This window comes from Mesocricetus auratus, unplaced genomic scaffold (assembly GCF_017639785.1).
Source record: "Mesocricetus auratus isolate SY011 unplaced genomic scaffold, BCM_Maur_2.0 Super-Scaffold_100006, whole genome shotgun sequence".
Taxonomy (NCBI): Eukaryota; Metazoa; Chordata; class Mammalia; order Rodentia; family Cricetidae; genus Mesocricetus; species Mesocricetus auratus.
In genome coordinates, this window is record NW_024429190.1 from 45083348 (window position 1) to 45103237 (window position 19890).

The following is a 19890-nucleotide window of genomic DNA, read 5'->3' on the forward strand; positions in this document are numbered from 1 at the left end:
CAGCTCGGCCCACCCCTTGGCGTGGCTCGGTGAGGCTGACTGGTCCTCTGGCCTCCAGTTGTGGACGAGTGAATTCCTGTAGCTTTTAGCTGAGAGTCTGTGGCAACTCGCTAAGGCAGCTGCAGGAAACACACATGTTGAGTATATACTAGGTGCCTCTCAGCTTTGCCCGGTTCTGGCCGGGGACTCCTAACTCCTCATCTGAGGATGCTTGCATAGGTCTCAGCGTATATGTGTTCTTGATGGTAACTTGTGGGTGCAGCACTGGGCCAGCACTTAGAAATCAAGGTTTCAGACCAGGTTTGCTACAACACTGAACAATTCAATTAACATTCCAGGCTTTGCTTTCGTCATCTACAAAGGGGTACAACGTGCCAAGTTCCTGTAAGGGTTAAAAATGATCACTAGATGGACCGTCAGTAAACTGTAAAGGATGGCAGAACATGTACACAGTTAGATTAGATTCTTCTTACTCTCCCCTTCATCGGACTTTCCAACATAAGACATGGTGCTAAGCACAGTGGCCAGTCTCTGTGAGAGCCTAGTAAATTCACATTAGTAATGCACTATTAATAATTATTAAATCCTCTGAGATGTAGACATTCCACAACAGAGGGAGGGGGAAGGGAAAGGGAATTACACAGGCTGACACCTCGAGGAAGTAAAGAAGCGAGAAGAACACCAACTTTACCTCACATTACTTGGAAGTGTACAGGAACAATGGTGGCTGACTTTAGCACAGCGCCCCCTTCTGCATGAGAGGCACCTCTCTTCCCCTGCTCTGACTGGCATACTTCTCTGGTACAGTCTCCCACCAGAGGATCCCAGACTTCAGAGATGATTAGCAATCTTGCGACTAAAAGTGACCAAAACTTTATGCTGGGAATATAGCTCAGTGGCACAGAACTTCCCTGGGTTCAACCCTTAGCACCACAAAAATGAAAACCAAAAAAAACTTGTTTAACAGGGAGTAAATTTTGAAGACAAGGCATATACTCTCCATTCCCACCTCTCATTTGAACAGCACTGAGAGCTTCCCAATTTATCTTATCTTAAGAAACTTTTTCTTTCACTTTCAACCCCCAGCTTAGTGAATTCAATGAATAGTATTAGGTTTTATCTTTCTTATAAATATCTCCTACAGCCTCCATTATGTCAATAAAAAAGACAAAGCAACTATTAAACTAGAGGGTAGATAGAGATAAATCAGACCATTTCCTTTAGGCATGACGGGGTCACAGACAATGACTCCAGGACACTGAATTTGTAGGGGAAATATATTAAGGAATGTCTCTCCATCTGTTACATATAGTGCTTTTAGTAATCGCTGCGTATCTTTGAAATGGGATTCCTGGTGGCAGCGGAAACTGGAGTGTGGGGTGTCACCTCTGGAGCTGGGCAGGTTTCTGTCACATTTTATTGTTCTCTAATTCATGTAGAAAGCCACAAGTGTCGCTTGAATAGGCCAATAAATACTAACTGGCTGTAGGGAGAGATTTTTCAACTTTGCTGTTCGTTTTGTTACTCGGGACTTTATAGGGAAGAAAAGAACACCCTAAGACACTGCTGTTTCAAAATGCTCTCCACATCCCTGGAGCAATGGGCAAGCCAGAGGACACTGGACTTGAAATACCCAGACAACATACTTTAACTGGACAATGGGGCATTATAACCACGCTCTGCTCATTTATTAAAATTGATATCTACTTGCTTTCCAGAATGGATCAGTGGCTTATAATAAATGGCACACATTATATAAAGTTCTTACATTTTTTAAAAAAGTAAAAACTTAAAATCCAGCCGAAGGCAGAGGAAGTAATTCTAAAGGCAACAAGGGTAAATATTAGACACTTCTTTAACGACTGTGTCTGTGGTTCCATGCACAAAAATCGCTATGACTGAGAAGTCTACTTGAAACTTCCTTGTAGAAAGAGAAACACAGCAAACTACATAATTTTTTACTAATAACCAAATTCTCGTGTGCAAGTTCTTTAAGAGACAGTGCTTTCTAGAATGCTTCAAAGAAATTTTCAGTTCAAGGGCCCCTTGGCAATGTGAAGGGACATCTTCAGTGATGGCATTATCAAACAAGTAGGAACTTTCTCTATAGAAGCTGTGTCCCTATGAAGCAGTGCTTTGCAAGAAAGGCATGGGACAAGATGCCCTCAAATCAGAGTCTCAACAACGTTCCTCTGCGACAATGCATGATGGTTTAAGGTTAGTGCAGGATCAGTGTTTGTTAGTGTTTTCTACCCTGGCAGAAATTCGGATCAGTTTGTGGTTCACTGTTAATGGAGTCAAAGGTGATGCTCACAAATATCAAGTGTAGGACTCTTCAGAGCCTTCAAACGACCGAGGCAGATGTTGGGGCTACCACCAAGAACAGGCCATGGCAGACAGTGGTTCCTAAAGTCATTTGGGCATGGAACCCTTTTTCCCTAAAGCACCAACATTGAGATGTATGATACTTAAGCTCAGTGTTCTTCAAGCTATGCCTTCTTAGTGGTTGCAAACAGCAGGTATGAGTTAGACATCTACACCTAAGAAGCCAAAGCTGGGTAGGTACCAGGTGGGGAGGTACAAGCACTAGCACAGGTAAGGAGTATGGATGGCTTTTTACTCCTGGCTACTCTCCCCTCCTTTTGGCTCTTTCCTTCTTCTAAGAGCATTCTCTCGGAGTACTCTCCGGAAAACAGCCCAGCAGATAGGAATTCCTAGTTGGAGTTACAACACAGAAACATGGGGCGTGGCACCTGCATCTATGGTTGTCAGCTATGAGGGAGTGAAGGCAAGGCGACTCTTGTCCTTGGAGAGGACAGTGAGGCCAGGAATGAGGGCCAGTGAGAAGTAAAGCCTTGGTGACCTAAGTGTGAGGGATGACAGTAGTGTCTGGACCCAAGTGACTGGCTAAGAATTCCTTATGGGATAATAGTCATACATTTTCTCTACCAAAATTCAACTCTTTCAAGCGCTGTCTACTCTAGGGCTTTAATTCCCAGCTCTGATTCTTAGATACCTGGTCTGGCTTTGTGAGAAGCCCAGGGAAATACCACGCCATCCTGGGGGCTCTGAGACATGTTGGCTTTTGAAGAACTTACAGATTTCTCTGAGGAGCTCCATGAAGGGATTTCAAATCATTTACTGCCATCACAGTGAACCGGGAGTCACAACTTTTACAGAGAGTCAAGGTCAGAATAATGCTAATGACCCATGATAAATTGATTTCAAAAAATTTATTTTGAGTCTCACTATGTAGTCCTGGCTGGTCTGGAGCTCACTATGTAGACAAGTGAACTTTAAACCCACAAAATCTGTCTGCCTCTGCCTCCCAAGTGCTGAGATTAAAATATGCACCACTACACGTAGCTTTGTTTTACGGGGTCTCATGGATCCCAGGATGACCTCAAGCTCTCTCTGAAGCTATGGGTGGCTTTGAACTAACCTTCTTGCCTCCATTCCCCAGAGCTGGGAATGCAGCGTATTCCACCTCAGTTGATTTATGCTGCTGGAGATTCCACCCAGGGATTCGTGCACACTGGGTCAGCGCTCACCAACTGAGCTAACCATCTCTAACATCTTATTGTATATCACTTAATAAGCATATATGTATTTCAAGGAACAATTACCATGTTATTATGGCAGCATGGTGAGCAATGGACAACACTTGGTGGAAAGCCCCTATGCATTTCTGCTAACTGAGGGATGATCCTGGCCACAGATGGAGGGCTGGAGAGACCAGGACACTGTGTAAAGGCCCCTAACAATGCAAGCAAAGACCCACGATTGCCTTGAATATGGGGACTCTCATTCTATTTCTTTCTCTTGACCCGCTCCAGTTCCCAGAACTCAAATGCCCATGGTGATCCTCTCTGAGCTCAAACTGAGGCTCTTGAACCCTTCTTTCCTATCGGCTCCCAGCCAGATTGTATTACTGCATTCAATAGGAAGCTACAAATCTCAGGGTGACTACTTTTGAGTTCAAAACATTCAAGGTGACACGTGGTTTATGAAAAGTGGAGATTGAACATTCATTTGAAGCAACACGAGGCTTGGGGCATGCACAGCCCTTCAAGTACCTAGTTCCCAGCTGAGCATCTGGGACATGAGCTGTGACAGAATGAAGCTCTGCTCACAGCAGCTCCAATCTCCTCCGCTCTTAGACACTCATCCATGTTTATGTGAGTGGCTCAGCCATGGCTCCAACCAAGGCTACCGCTCAGGATGCTCCAAGACGGTTCAGAAGATGACCAAGAACAACCATCTCCTCCCCACTGCATCCAGGAAGCTCACTTGGCTCAGGACTCAGGATTTGAAAGATGGACATTTTTTATTTAGGGACCTAGAAGTGCTGTAGATTATGCATCATTGTTAATTAAAAGCTGATTGGCTGATAGCTGGGCAGGAAGAGACTGAGTGCAAGAGCCAGAGTAGGAGAGAAGCCAGATGAGAATGCTGTACTGAGAAAAGGTACCAAGCCATGTGGCTAAACATTGATAAGAAATATGGGTTAATTTAAATGTAAGAGTTAGCTAGTAACAAGCCTGAGCTATCGGCTGAGCATTTATAAGTAATATAAGCCCCTGTGTGGTAATTTGTGAAGTGGCTGCCAGATATTTGGGACCAAGCGGCTCTGGAATAGGAAATGTCCATTTACATTGAACTTGTTTGCAACATATAGAACCAGCAGGGCAAGACTCCTGGTTGGTGCTAAAACCCACACAGGACACTGGGCAGTGAGTAGAGCCAGAATGACCAAAATGGATGAGGCACTTCTCACGAGGATTTGGCTTCTATGGCACCATCAGTGACAGTGCCACCATGACTGATTCGATTGAAGATGCCCACCTGAATTCCTTGAGGGGAAGTTTTCTAGGCAATCACTTACAATCTCTTTCCTTAAAGGTTATTCAAAGTCCAGCGAGCACCTCAGCATGATTAGTGGGAGGCAAGGAAGCCACTTGAGAAGAGGGTGAGTCAGCAGACCGGTCAAGAAAATCCCGATGCCCCGTCTTATCATGAGGCTGTATTAAAAAGATATTAACTCTAGAGGTCAGGATAATACTGCGGTACAGGGAGAGAATTATTATTCTCTCTTCAAAGACACCTGTCCCTGAGGCATGGCAGCAGACACCCCAGATTAAACTTTCATCAGCAGAGCTTGGGATTCCATCAATCTTTTATGACTGTCTGGCTCACAGAATCCTCAACTGGGTGGCATTAGGAAACTGTCTCCCGTACAGAGACCCGGCAAATTACATCCAGGAGAAGAAGCAAAAACTATAGATTACTCTCAGATTAGCTTAAAAAAGCTAAAGGTGGGGTGGGGTGGGGTGAACAGATGGCTCCGTGGTTAGGAGCACACATTACTCTTGCAGAGGATCTGAGTTGATTCCCAGCACTCACATCACGCGGCTCACAACCGCCTGTGCCACCACTGCCCGGTACCTTTCCCCCTTTTGAAAGGTGATTATTTCGTGTATTTTGTCATAGTGATCGAAAGCTGACTGATACCCCGCCCCCAATATGCACATGTGTTACACAGTGCAGTATGGCTAAACAATAGAATAAACACAGCTTCTCACTTAAAACAACTCTCCCAAGTGCTCTGTGCTGTGGTTTGAATATTAAATGTCTTCCAAAGGCTCATATGCTAAGGGCTTGGACTCCACCCTGGGCACTGGGTGCTGGAACCTTTAAGAATGGGGCCTATTGGGAAGACGAAAGGTCACTAGGGGCATGCTCTTAAAGGCTCCTCGTCACTCTCTTTGCTTCCTGACCACATGTTCCTACCATGGATGTGTAACTAAAGTGTGAAAGCAACAGGGCCAATAATCTTTCTTTAAAGGTGATGATCTCAGGTATTTTGTCACAGTGACGGAAGCCTGGCTGTCACTTCCCCCACCACATAACGGACTGCCTCCTTCAGTCTCTGCTAATTCATTTTTAAGTGCCAACAAAGGCTAGGCAGGGCCACCAAGAAGCAGAAGCAATACCAGCTATTTGGAAAGAGAGAAAAGAATTGCCACTGGTAAGGCCAAGGCCACGGAGACAGCAGTAAGGGATTCTTATGAGAGCAGTCATTCCAAGACAGGGCTCGGACTTCCACGGGTAGGGGAACCCACGAAAGAGGCTGGGGATACTGAAATTGAGATGTTTGAAGGAGGCATTCCACAGAGCTAAACTAATTCCTCTTTTTAAAGGTGACCATCGCATGCATTTTGGCATAATGACAGAAAGCTGATTAACACACCCCTCCCTCGATACAGCAGACCGTGGACCAGTGTTGGCATAGCTAGAGGAGAGAACAGCCATGGACTGGGGATGACCAGTGTGTTCAAGGCCAGCCTGAGCAACACAGTGATACCAGTCCCAAAGGAAAGGAGGAAAGGATGGGGACAGAACTCAGTGGTAAGGCACTTGCCTACCTAGCATGGGTGAGGCCCAGGTTCAATTCCTAGTGCTGCCAAAGAATGAGGGGCGGAGGAAAGGTCAGTTGGAGTTGTTGCTTTTTTTTCTTCCTAACTAAATAATTGCAGCATTGTCAAGGTCCAGCCAAAAATAAGCAATGTTTTCAAAAGAAACCAAAACAAAGCAGCAAAACCAGAGACAGGAACAAACACTATGTGTGGCAAAAAGCCTTTGAAAGCAGCTTGACCCAAATCCATTCACAAAGCCCACTGGGGATAGATAACCCAGGGAGGAGAATGTTTACGAATATTCTGCACAATCCTTTTTTTGTTGTTGCTGCGTTGTTTCGTTTTGTTTTTTGAGACAGGGTTTCTCTGGCTGTCCTGGATCTCGCTCTGAAGACCAGGCTGGCTTCAGCTGAGATCCGACTGCCTCTGCCTCTCAAGTGCTGGGATCAAAGGCGTGCACCACAGCCCTGCTGCAGTCCTTTATATTTGATGAATAAAAGGTTCCTAAGATCAAAGCCAGACAGAACAACCAAGCCAAAGAGAGATCATCTGACGGTCTAGGAATAATCTGTGACATGCAGAGTTTATTAAAATTAGCCATCACAATCAGAAAAGTGCTCTGTACAACATTTTCCAGGAGGAGAAGGTCTGCCCCGCAAACCCCACTTACACACGCTTCACAGAGTACACGTTCAAGCTGAATAAGAAGGGAGGACCGGTGCCTAAAAAGCGCGCGCATGCAAAGCTATTGATGGCTGCTATTAATTACGGAGAAATTTTATCTTCATTAGAGCAGGCCCAATGGGGTCTCCACTTATCCTCATTATTTATCGAATGCAATCATAGTTTTCTTAAAAAACAAGCCTCAGCAATTTAGTGTTGCCATTAATTTAAATGAGCGAGTTCACTACCCCGAGCATTCTTTCCCAAAGTGTGTTGGCCGTGAAGGAAACTGATACGTGTGTCTCCCCACAGCCCACACAAAGGCTTGGTTCTCTATTCACTTAAAGGAAGTGGCCTTTAAGATGCAAGGCCTAGATGAAGGTGCTCTGGTCCTGTAAGAACACGAACCAGATGGGGACACTGGGCCCCTGGGCCCATTTCTTTCTCCCACTGGTCTCTCAGCAATGACGAGGGAAGTAGCTCCCTCAAGATTTAGAGCCACCTTGCCACAGCCCAAAAGCAAGGATGCTAACTGATCAAGGACCACAATACTCTTTTCTTTAAAAAAAAAAAAAAAAGACTGTCTGAGACATTTTCTCACAGCTACATAGAACTGACTAGTATTCCAGTGGAGAGGGCAGTACAAAGCCACAGCGTGTGAAAAGGACCTGCCACTCTGTTAAACAGTTCCCCAGGGACTCTAGACCAGTGGTTCTCACCTTTAATGTCTTGACCCTTTGAAGGGACGCCAGCCAGCTCGAGCATCGCTAACATGGCTCTGGCAGGCCTGGTCCTTTGCCCTGATTCCCATCCCCAGATCTCCTCTTCATCCAAAGTAGAGCTACTACCCGAGGGATTTCAAGGAAAGCGAGTCCCTCGAAGGCCTTAAGAAAATGCTAAGCCCAAAGCACTTCCAGAAACTCTGAAGTTATACAGCTCAGTGGGGTGCAATGCCCTTTCAGCCTGGAACACATACTTTTCTTACTCATTTTAACCACATCAAGAAACCCCCAAGAGAGGCCGTTTTCTCAGCAAGGCAAGCTACAAAAGAGAATGCAAAATGGCCTTGTTTTCTCTGGCAGAATGAAACACTGTTATGTTTTATTCATGCAAAGTGGAAACCCTTCTCCTTTGCAGCATTATAAATTGAATTTGCTCTTGTAAATTGCTGTTAAGGAAAAGAGAGGGAGAATAAAAAGCAAAGGAAAGTTAAATATATATATATACACACACATATATATACATATACACACACATACATATATGTATTATGTGTGTGTATATCTATCTATCTACCTATCTATCTATCTATCTATCTATCTATCTATCTATCTATCTCCCTCCCTGGAATGCAAAGGCTCCTTCCAGGGCATGAAAGCTCAGGGGACCAATGGGAAAAAAAAGAACATTTAAGTGGCAAGTTTGCTTCTTTACTTACTGAACCAAAAGGGCTCAAAGACACCCTGCCCGGTCCCACTAACCACAGAGACTTGCTGAGGTCCTGACTGCCTAGGGGTTGGCACTACTTAACACCACGTACCCTGTGTAGTGTTCTTTGGTAGGGGTGGGAGGGGTTCTTCCTGTTCTGCAGGTAAACTGAACTCATCAGGATTTGCAAGAGTTTCCTATCGCCTATCTCCAGTGATCAACCATCCTCGACGCTACCAGACGTCTGACCCCTCCCCGTGCAGTGGCGTGAAGAGGGAGCCATGTAATTAGCTGCATCTGTTAAGTACATGTTGCTTAAAAAAAATCAAGAGTAAACATTCATTAACCACTTGCATGCTTTCATCATCATGCCGATTATTATATATACACTCACTGGTGCATACACACATGTGCTGTTGTCCCTGGCGTTATCTTCATTTTTCAGATGAGAGAAAATGAGGCGCAGAGAGTTTGAGCAATTTTGCCATCTAGAATCCAAATCATGTTTCTCTTTTACACATGTAGCGAGCGGTTGGCTTTATTTTAAAGAAACAGTGTAGACTGAAAGCTTGCATGAGTAAAATCTAAAACATAGGCAGCAGGTTTGAGGATGGCTCTCAGGGGTGGAGTGTGCTTGCTTAGCATGTTTGGGGCCTTCGGTCAAGTGCAAACAAAAGCAAATAACGGACCTGAATACACATTTCTAGTCGTGGGAATATATAATGGTGCCCACTTTGGCTCCTGCTGTACAGACAGATATGGAGGACAGAAATCGGGAAAGTAAGAGCCCTCTACAGAGGCTACATGTTTCCAGAGATGGGTAACGGCCACCTCAGAGTTCCTCTGTGACAGCAATTCACGGAAGTGAAGACAAGCACCCCAGCGCTCCAAATGCACAGCAGGCTATACGGACCATCTCCTCGCTCACCCCAAAGCATCTGTCACAGCTCTTAGGGCTCCTCACCCTGGTACTGAGAGCTCGGAGATGTGCTGCACTCCCAGGAAGGTTTAACCCAATCAGCAATCTGAGAATTCTTTCTCGAATCTGGTTGCAGCATAAATGCTTGTCCTTTGACTGACAAATATTTAGTCATAAGCCTTCATTTCTGGTTTAGGAGGCAGAACTGGTCAAAGATGATCAAACACACTGGGGCTTCATTCACAGGATGGCTGTACCAGACAAGGCAGACCCTTCCCTTATAACGGGCTGCGTGACCCAATTTCAAATACACAAACAAACAAGCCAGAAGGTTCAGGAAAACCATCCCTTTGACACCCGCGACTTTTATCCACTTTTGTAACAATTTTGTCCATTTTCAACATGACACTTTAAATGTCCAACAGTTTGACCCAAGATGCTAGAAGCTGCCCCTATACCTCGGGACTTGCCCAAGCACTGATTATCATTTAAGCGTTAACTGTCGGTACTTTTGTCCAATTGTTTTGCAGTGGGGTTCAAGTACAATAGTAGTAGTAACAACTGCTAAAGTTAATAGCTATGACATTGGTCAGAAAATCAGAACATCAGTTTCCTGTCACCTTGGAGAACAGACGATTCACAGTACTTGCAGTAACTCATTTTCAGTAGAATATCATAAAAACACATGCGGGAGGCAACTGTTATAACTAAACATTTCAACTAAAAAACTTCAGCCAAACCCAAGCCGCTGATACTCGTGACTTAAACCCAGATGGTTTAGGCTTGTGTGTGACCTCATTCTTTCAAACAAGCCCATGAGGAAGCATCCCTAGTGGCGTGGATCTGAGGCATCTGGAAGAAGCATCCCTAGTGCCATGAATCTTAGGCATCCGGGATGCACCCAAGTGCAATGACCCCGATTAGAAAAGGAATGTGGAGAAAAGAGAAATAAAGGGGTGCGGGATTGTCTGATGCATAGGGGAACTTGGTAAAATGAGGGAGAAGTCTGTATGCAAGTCCCTCAAGTCACAGAGTGGCCAGGCCCATCCCCCAAGGACTTCTAGCTGCCAGGTTCCACCCACAGAATACTCATTCTAGCTGTTCTAACTGCTGGATCCAGCCCCATCTTACAGAGTAAAAAGCCCAATCTATGGACATGAAATTCCACTAATCTCCATGTTGGAAAGCTCCACCCTGAAAAGTTCCACCCCCCCACGCTCTATGTAATCCCTGTATCCTGTTCAGTTTGCTGCTGTTTCTCACGTAAGCAGAGGCAGCCACCCTCCTGGTTTTTTCCCTCCCAATAACTCTGTGTGAGGTTTGCTGTGCAGTGTGATTTCGTGGTATTCCTTGGTTCCCGGCTGCCAGCAAACCTTTCCACCCAAGCTGTAATGCTTGCAATGTAGACCCAAAGGCATGCACAAGTCGGAGCTGACTAACTTTGAGGGACAGAAGCCAGGGTGGGAAATCCTGGATATCTTGGGAGGCGAGGGAGAAGAGCAAAGACTTACTCTGGTCTATTACATCTCTAATCAGTTTCTGTTAGGATTCGTATTGAGGGAGGTTAGGTTGTACCAGCCCAGGAACTCACCGGCCATTGTCTCGGCCCACACCCCACACTCGGATGCTCACGATGGGCTGGGAATGTAGCACGGAGTGGTCCATGGGGTCCACCAGGCTGAGCATGTCATTTTCCAAAATCAGATACATGTCTTTGCCCTGGGAGCCAACAAGAAAATATGGAGACCTTACATCTGATGTGCGCCAGCCTGCTTTCTGACCAGCTCCTATCTTTAACTATTTATACTCCTGGATCTAGACAAATTCCTACAGGAAGGCTTCAGAGAATCTTCTTTTGTGAACTCCACACCCCCTCCAGCCTCCAATGGCTCCCCCCTCACCATTCTTCATGCCAAGAACACGCTTCTCCCTGACTCAAAGCCATGCCCATCTCCTCCGCTTTCCAGCCCTATGTCCATGGGGCGTGGCCGGCAAGGGACGGTGAGCATCACTTCCCTGTGCTTGTTAACTGAATGTCAAGTATTACACTGGATAGCTGAGCTGCACCGGACTCTCAGCTGCCCTGTGAGAGCTTGGCTGCAGACACCACCAAGGCTGAGCCCTAAGTACCTGCCCAAGATCTGATGCGGAGCCTATAATGGACATTGCCATCATACTGAAAGGGAGACCTTTGGCTTTTCAGCTCTTGAGCTGCAGTTTGGATTTGTAGGGTTCATTCATGTCCTCGCTCCCTATACAGGTTGGCTTTATAAGGGCAGGAATGCTAGCTTATGTAACTTTCTTCTTCCCTCATAGAATCCTCATGCACAAGGGCAATCAAGGAATGACTAACTGTCTGCTATCCAGCTGAAAGATGGTCTCCTAAGAAGGCGGCCCAGATGCCGGCACACTGAAACCAGGGATGCCTGTACGAGCTGAACCATGAGGCCTCTTGTTGGGGCTCCAATCCCAAAGGGACGGATCAGTGGCTCTCAGTGCAGTTTTTGAGAATGATGTAAAGGTTCTTAGAATGATTGAGCTGTGATGCTTGGGGTGGCAGGGGCAGGAAGACAGTGCCTCTGCCAGACAGTATTAAGGTGGCCAGTGTCTGCAGCTGGCATTCAGAGTGATCGAGAGCTTTCCCTCAAGAGCAGACAAACCATTTGCAGATGACATCACAAACACAAATGTAACTAACACAGACTCCGTGTGGCCAAAGCCTTCCCACAGAGCCTGGCCAAGGGATTGCCTGCTGCCTCAAACCTAGGGGATCTGCAGATGTCTGCTGTTCACGTTAGCGTAAATCACAGCAAATTGTCTTAAGGATGGGAAAGCCAACATTTTGACTGAAGGAGAACAAAGCCTGTTAAATTTCAAATCCAGGGATGTATTGTGAGATCACACTTCATTGTCAGAGTCGGTCCTTGGTGACTGGATGTGACACAGCAAAGCAGGAAGTCTCAACAGGGGTTTTCTGGCAAGGGAGAAAACTCTTCTTCCCATCAGAGAGTCTGGTTAGCAATGGAGTCCAGCCCCATAGCAAGGCTCTCCCTTGGGACAGACTCTACCATGGAGAGCCTTGGGGACCTGCTTCTCATCATGCTGCACTTCTGGGAGAAACCAACAGTGGAGTTGCCAATGGCCCAGTTCGAAAGCAAAGTCTCCAACCCATGTTCTGCTGGCGGGACACAGGCAAGGTTGGTCTAGGATGCTCCCAATGTGTTCTGCATGCCATAGAGTATGAATGCGATTTTCCCTGTTTGGTGTAATCTTAATGCAAATCTGGGAGTATTTTCAATTCAGATATTATCTCTTACCTTTTTGGTTGCCAGCCTAGCCTTTAACGGCTGAGCCATCTCTCCAGCCTTCAGACATTATCTCAACTAATAGCTCAAAGTAGACTCGCTTTATTAAAAGTGAGACAAAATGTAGGTGTCAGTTCTACAGCTATGACTGTCAGGTTACAAATGGAGAAGTATGTAAAGGGTAATTAGCCACCTCATAGAGCAGGACATCAGTATTCATGAGTGCAGGCGTGAGAATCACATGCCACTCTGAGAGTCATAGGCTGTTCCCCAGAAGACTGTTTTTTTAATAGATGGCATTCCATTGTGCACATGAACATGGGATGGCTTCTGAGCTGTGATCATTTACCGATGGATCATTGAGGATCTGAGGGTCAGATAACTCATTTAGCCCTGAGAAATGATCTCTCCTAGGGACATGGTCTTGAGTGACTTGTTGTGGGGTTAACCATTAGCTCCTCTGGTACATCAAATTGACAGTATTTGTCCTAACACTTGGAGCCCCTCACTACAAGATCTCCCAGAGCCCCAAGCTCAACAAAGCACAGCAGAATACACGAAAGTAGCTACTGACTGTTTCCAGGGTGACTTACCTCTCCCCAAATGCCAACTGTGTCTCGGATGTCATTTTTGCAGTAGGAAAGCTGCCGGATGCAGTTGTTGACAGCGACACTGCTCTTCCCAGGGGCAAGATCCTCCTCTGCCATCTCTACCCAGCCCAGAGAACGCACAGCAAAACACTGGAAGACAAAGTCAGACAACACACAGTGACTCCTCAGTCGTGGCCATCTGCATCGTGCTAATTGGAATGACTAGGCAGCTACAGGGTCTGCTCAATGCACCTTTATTTGCCTCACTGTGGCTAATCATCCAACTCAGCAAACCCTCTGCTATTGGAAAACAAAATTGCGATGATTGTGTTTTGGAAAGCATAGGGACAACCTTCCTTGTCTAACTAGTGCTGTGCTCTCAGATACTTTTTCCTTAGAAGGAAAACACCAGGATTATAGTCACAGAGCTAACTAATGGCACACAAGCTTCTACGTTCGTATCACCTGTGAGAGAACAGATTTTTAATGGTAATAAATGTAACCCCAAGAGACCTGGTATTATTAGGTACCAAGGCAAAGGAAATAGAAGAGAGTGAACTACATTACAGTAGATGGCCAACAGAAAATGAACTCAATAGTATTTTTTGGAGGTATTTTTCTCCTCTCATAATGTTTTGTCTGGACTTTTTTTTTCCTCTTACAGATATTTTACTTATACATTATGGTTTTTGATTTTTTTTGTGTCTTTATGGGATTCCTGTTTGTGTGAGTGTGTGTGTCTGTATCTATATATGTTTACACTTTTTCTTTGGATCTTTTTTTTAAAGATTTTATTTATTATGTGTACACTAGTTTGACTGCATGTATGTCTTCAGGCCAGAAGAGGGCACCAGATCTCACTGCAGATGGCTGTGAGCCACCACGTGGTTGCTGGAGTGCTCTTAACCGATGAGTCATCTCTCTAGCCCTCTTTGGCTCTTTTTAACAATTTTATGATCATTTGTTTATTTTGTTCTATTCAGGATTGTTTATCTTTATTTTATCCTATCTTTGTGTTTATTTATTATTATTATTTTCACTTTTTAAAGATGCCTGTTTGTCTTCTAATGAGCGAGAGCAAGAAAGGGTAGGGATTGGGGATTTGGGTGAAGGAGATCTGGGAAGATCTCTAGGAGGGGAACCATAATCAGAATGCTGTATAAAGAATCACACACACACACACACACACACACACACACACACACGCACACACGCACGTGCACACACACACACATGCACGCACGTGTGTGCACGCGTGCCAAAACAACAAAAACCAAAAAAGAATTATGTGCTTATTTTAACAAGCCCACACTCCCAAGACATGAAACACAGCACGCAGCATGGGCAATACTCTTGATCATGAGAGCTGCCGTCCCCAGGTGATCTGAATTTTCCCTCACCCCTCCCTCCCTGCATGCCAAGGCCCCCTTGAAGCTGTGCACCTGTCAAAGAGACCAGGGCTAGGTGGGGCAGACTTTCTTCCTTGAAAGCAAAGAGAAGCTGCCAAACTTCACAATGAAATGAAGAAATGTGATGTACATTAAGTCTGGCCTAACCTTCTCCACCCCAACACGACTAGAGAGGGTATCCCCTACTCAAGTGGCTAGTCACACTTCCTTAAGGGGGAAGAACTCAACGAAATGCTAAACACAGAAGTTAACACAGTATGCATACCACTCTCAGATGTTCTCAGCCTAGCGGGGAAGGCTGTGTAATGCCTGATTACTGCTGTGCAGTTCGCGTATGGGTGATTGCGTCTACTACAAATAAATCCCAAAGAGCAGGCAGGCCTAGAGACTGTAAAAGCTACTCAGCTGCCTGTCTACTGGGGAACAGCTGTGGCGGAGCCCCTCACAGTTGTTCTGGTGTGTGTGTGTGTGTGTGTGTGTGTGTGTGTGTGTGTGAGAGAGAGAGAGAGAGAGAGAGAGAGAGAGAGAGAGAGAGAGAGAGAGAGAGAGAGAGAGAGAGAGAGAGAGAGAGAGAGAGAGAGAGACTCCTCTGGTCTACCCCTCTAACAGCTCTGCTTTCCCAGCCTCCAAAGCAAACTCTGTTTCTCCAGGTGGCTGGCTAGTCAGAAATGCCCAGGCACACATCAACAAACACCCTGTTTTATTAAAACCCACTTCCTGGGTCTGAGCTCTTGGGTTCCCTGACTCCGCTATTTCTCCAGGGAGCCAGGGAAGCTCAAATGTATCTCTCCCACTGGTTCCCAACACAAGCCCTCATTAGCAAAGATAGTGTCACAACCCACCCTCTGTCCTTGTCTTTTTGACCTTGTCAATTCTGTCCTGCCTCTAAAAGAACTGACTTTTGGTTTGGATGATATTTACTCGCATTGCACCCCCTTTGTTTCTGCACTCTGACTTATTATTTTGCGTGGGTGCACACGCATGAACACTTAGGGATGAGGGCTGGGGTTCCTTGGCTTTGGCCACTACTCTGTGTGCAGGTGCATGTGTGTAGAAGCCAGAGAAGATGCTGGGGGTCTTCCTCACTCTTTCTCCACTTTATTTTCTGAAGTAGATCTCTCATCGGATCTAGAGCTTACCAAATCAGGGTGGCTGGCCAACGGGTCCCCAGCTCCTGTCCACCCCAAAGACTACTCCCTTTTGAGTGTATCACAGAGACCCTGTCCAGGCCTCAGGATCAACACTAGAGGTTGAATTCACCAGGGTTTGGACCAAGATAAATATGTATTTATGGTCCAGCCCACCGCTTTTGAGGGCATAAGGGTATGGCTCCTACATGTAGTTGTTCAGTTTCTGGTCTGAAAAGCTTCACCACCATTCCACGTAGCCAGAGAAAAATGGTATAGAGGGAATACTGTGCCCCACCATGTATGGCTCCAGCTGGGCCCTTTCCAAAGAGGAGCAAAGAGCAAGCACCAGCACTGCGTGGTGCTGCCCCCATGTGGTCAGGGAGCTTAAAGCAGTCATTATGCTACCTTAAACCAAAATTGACTCTTGGGAACAAAAGCACAATTTTGGTTAGGGGAAGAATTGAAAATATCTATTCAAATCACCTGCCCTTTAAAACTTTTTAAAAAGAAATTGATTATGAACAAAATCAATATATACATTTTTTGTTTTGTTTTTTTTGAGACAGGGTTTCTCGTGTAGCCCTGGCTGTCCTGGAACTCACTCTGTAGACCAGGCTGGCCTGGAGTTCAAAGAGATCCACCCGCCTCTTCCTCCTGAGGGCTGGGTCTAAAAGTTCGCACCATTGTCACCTGGTTTAATGTATACATTTTGATGGCTGCTCATTCCTCAGCAGCTCGTGATGAAGAGGGCAGGGGAGCAGCAGTGCAGGGTCTGGAAGGTATGATCTAGATTCAAGCCATGACTCCTCAGTAGGCAGGGAGTGCCTGTGGTACGCCACTGGAGGCTTTGGTTTCTTCGCATATGAGATGGGAATAGTAACATTACCCACGTTACAGTACTAAGGCTACTGAATGAGATAATGGTCTGTTCACAGCAAGAAATCACTGAATGTTTAATTACAATCATTAGTGTCAATGTTCTTTTTTGTGGTTGTTTTTGGAGACAGGGTTTCTCTGTGTAGCCCTGGCTGTCCTGGAACTCACTCTGTAGACCAGGCTGGCCCCCAAATCAAAGAGATCTGCCTGCCTCTGCCTCCTGAGTACTGAGACTAAAGGTTTGCACCACCATCGGTGAATATTCTTTTCTGTTAGTGGGTTTTAGACATTGCCCTAGCCGCACAGATTTCAGCCAGTGTTAGCTCGTGGATAAGATTTCTGTAGACCACGATGCTCTAAGAACTGCTGTGGAGGGGCGGCCCTGTTGTCTTCCCAGAGTTGCACTGCTCTATGGTCTCTGAGTGTAAATGCCTGGTTCAAACCCCAGGGCCGCCACTGGCCACTCCTGACCTTAGCTAGCCTTTATTTTTAGTGCGTGCTCACTGCACATGCAGACATGTATGTATGAGGGCCAGAAGTCAGCCTCGGGTCATTCCTCAGTCACCATCCATTCTGTTTTGCGAGACAGCATCTCTCTACTGGGACAGGAACCACTGATGAGCCTAGGCTGACAGGCCAGTGAGCTCCTGGGATCCACCTGTCTCTGCTTCCCTAGTGCTGGGAATGCACGCATACACTGCCAGTATGTGCAGCACTACACCATGTCCTGAGCTGTCGTCATGTTCCGTGCTGCCAACATGCCACACATCACACCACGCCTCGCACTGTACCACGCCCCGCACTGTACCACGCCCCACACTGCACCACGCCCCACACTGCACCACGCCCCACACTGCACCACGCCCACACTGCACCACGCCCCACACTGCACCACGCCCCACACTGCACCACACCCCACACTGCACCACACCCCGCACTGAACCATACATACCCCACACTGAACCAGGCCCCACACTGAACCACGCCCCACACTGCACCACACCCCGCACTGAACCACGCCCCGCACTGAACCATACATACCCCACACTGAACCACGCCCCACACTGAACCAGGCTCCACACTGCACCACACCCCACACTGCACCAGGCCCACACTGAACCACGCCCCACACTGAACCACGCCCCACACTGAACCACGCCCCACACTGAACCACGCCCCGCACTGCGCCACGCCACGCACCGCGCCCCACATTATGCTGAGCTCGGAACTGTCATCATGCCCCGCACTGTACATTTCCTGCACTGTGATCTGAGCTCCTTGGGCAAGCACTTGATGGAGCTGTCTCTTAGCCCCTATGTTAGTTAACTCAGGCCCATCTTCAGAGAGACGTGTACCTGGGGAGAACCTACCGAAGACCGTGTGATGGCAGAAGAACACAGTCCTAAACCTGCTTTATTATGCCACAGTCCGCTTCCAGTGTCTCTATTCCAATCGGCAGGTGCTCAGCCCCTGCAACTCCAAGTTTGCTGAAAAGTGCTAACACATGAGCTCAGAGAGCTGCCAGGAGATTGCAAAGAAACAAAGCAGGTGGCATATTGTCTGGCATATTGTAAGGACTCCTCTGATGCTCACTTTCCTTCTTCTCTATGGCTCCAAAAGACAAACTCACCATCCCCCACTCTCCCCTCTCTCAATCATTTTTCTCCCCCAAGACAGATTATTTCTCTTTTCCTCAGCCAGGTTACAGGTCTCTGTCTTTTTTCTTCCTCTGACCTTTAATATAGACTAACAAAGGTGGGCCGAAGTACACACACCTTTAATCCCAGCACTCAGGAGGCAGAGACAGGTGAATCTCTGTGAGTTCAAGATCAACCTGGTGGACAGAGTGAGTTCCAGGAAAGCCAGGGCTACACAGAGAAACCCTGTCTCAAAACACACACACACACACACACACACACACACAAAAAGAATATAGACTAGCGAGATTAGAGAAGGCTGACACTGCAGATCACCCCTGGAACATGAGATGGGGGTGCATGTGAGGGAGGACCAGGAATTAGACCCAGAGAAGAGAAGCGTGCAGGCCTCTGCCCCAGGCGAGCCAGCCAGCCCACGTGTGCAGAAGGAAGACAGCCACTAATGTCCACAAGGTATCACACTGACTACAGCATAGTGACAGTCTGTACCTGCTGAGGGAACATGATACTAGTGCCAGAATAGATCCTTAGAAACTAAAGAGACTCAGGCAGATGAGTTAAAAAGTTAAAAGCTACTACTGCAATCCTAAGACACTCGTTTGTAGGAATGACCATTTTATCTTATCACCAAGTACCACAGTAACAACTGTACCTAAGAAAATGGCACCCACCGAGCACCAGTTAGCTCCCGGAGCTAACTCAGGTACGTGAGGCACAGTCCCTACTCCTAAGGCCTCTAATGAGTGGACACACAGTGGGAATCTACTGTGAGGCACCTTGAAATGAGGGCACAAAAAGGCACAAGCTGTATTGGCTGGGAGCCCATAGAACAACGGTTCTTAACCTCTGGGTTGCACCCCCTTTGGGAGTCAAACGACCCTTTCACAGGGGTCACCTAAGACCACCAGAACACAGACACTTACATTACAGTTCATAACAATAGCAAAATTACGGTTATGAAGTAGCAACAAAAATAATTTTGTGGTTGGGGTCACCATAATATGAGGGACTGTATTACAGGATCACATCATTAGGCAGGTTGAGAACCACTGCCACAGAAGGTTTTTGATCCAGAGTGAGTCACAGACAGTTTCCTGAAGGGTGTGGTGCTGTGTTGAGCTAGTAAGACAGTGGGTTCACTCATCTATAAGCATGTTTTTGATGTTTTACTGCGTGCCAAGGAAGAGGGATGCCTCAGTGAACACTCAGACCAAACACTCCCCTGAGCACTGCTTCAGAAATCCGGAAGTGGGAGCTGGAAAGATGGCTCAGCAGGTAAGAACATTTGTTGCTATCGCAGAGGACCTAGGTTTGATTCCTAGCAACGGCATCGTGGCTCACAACCATCTATAACTCTAGTTCCAATGAATCCAAACCCTTTTCTGACCTCTGTGGGCACCAGGCACATATGCAGTGCCCAGACATATATATGCAAGTGAAACAATCATATGCATAAAAAAGTCCTACAGGTGCATATTCATTTGGGTTGCCAAACC

At 46.5% G+C, this 19890-nt stretch overlaps 1 protein-coding gene across 16 annotated transcripts in view; it reads right to left on the reverse strand.

Moving 5' to 3' along the window:
- Apbb2 (amyloid beta precursor protein binding family B member 2) overlaps positions 1-19890 on the reverse strand; it is a 369114-nt gene that overhangs the window by 47349 nt on the left and 301875 nt on the right. For all 16 annotated transcript variants that reach the window (XM_021229678.2, XM_013116544.3, XM_005074369.4 and 13 more), the window contains 2 exons: positions 13325-13471; positions 11018-11145 (listed from right to left, as the gene is read on the reverse strand). In XM_021229678.2, the coding sequence (XP_021085337.1) occupies positions 11018-11145; positions 13325-13471 (275 nt within the window). The remainder of the gene's footprint in view (positions 1-11017; positions 11146-13324; positions 13472-19890) is intronic.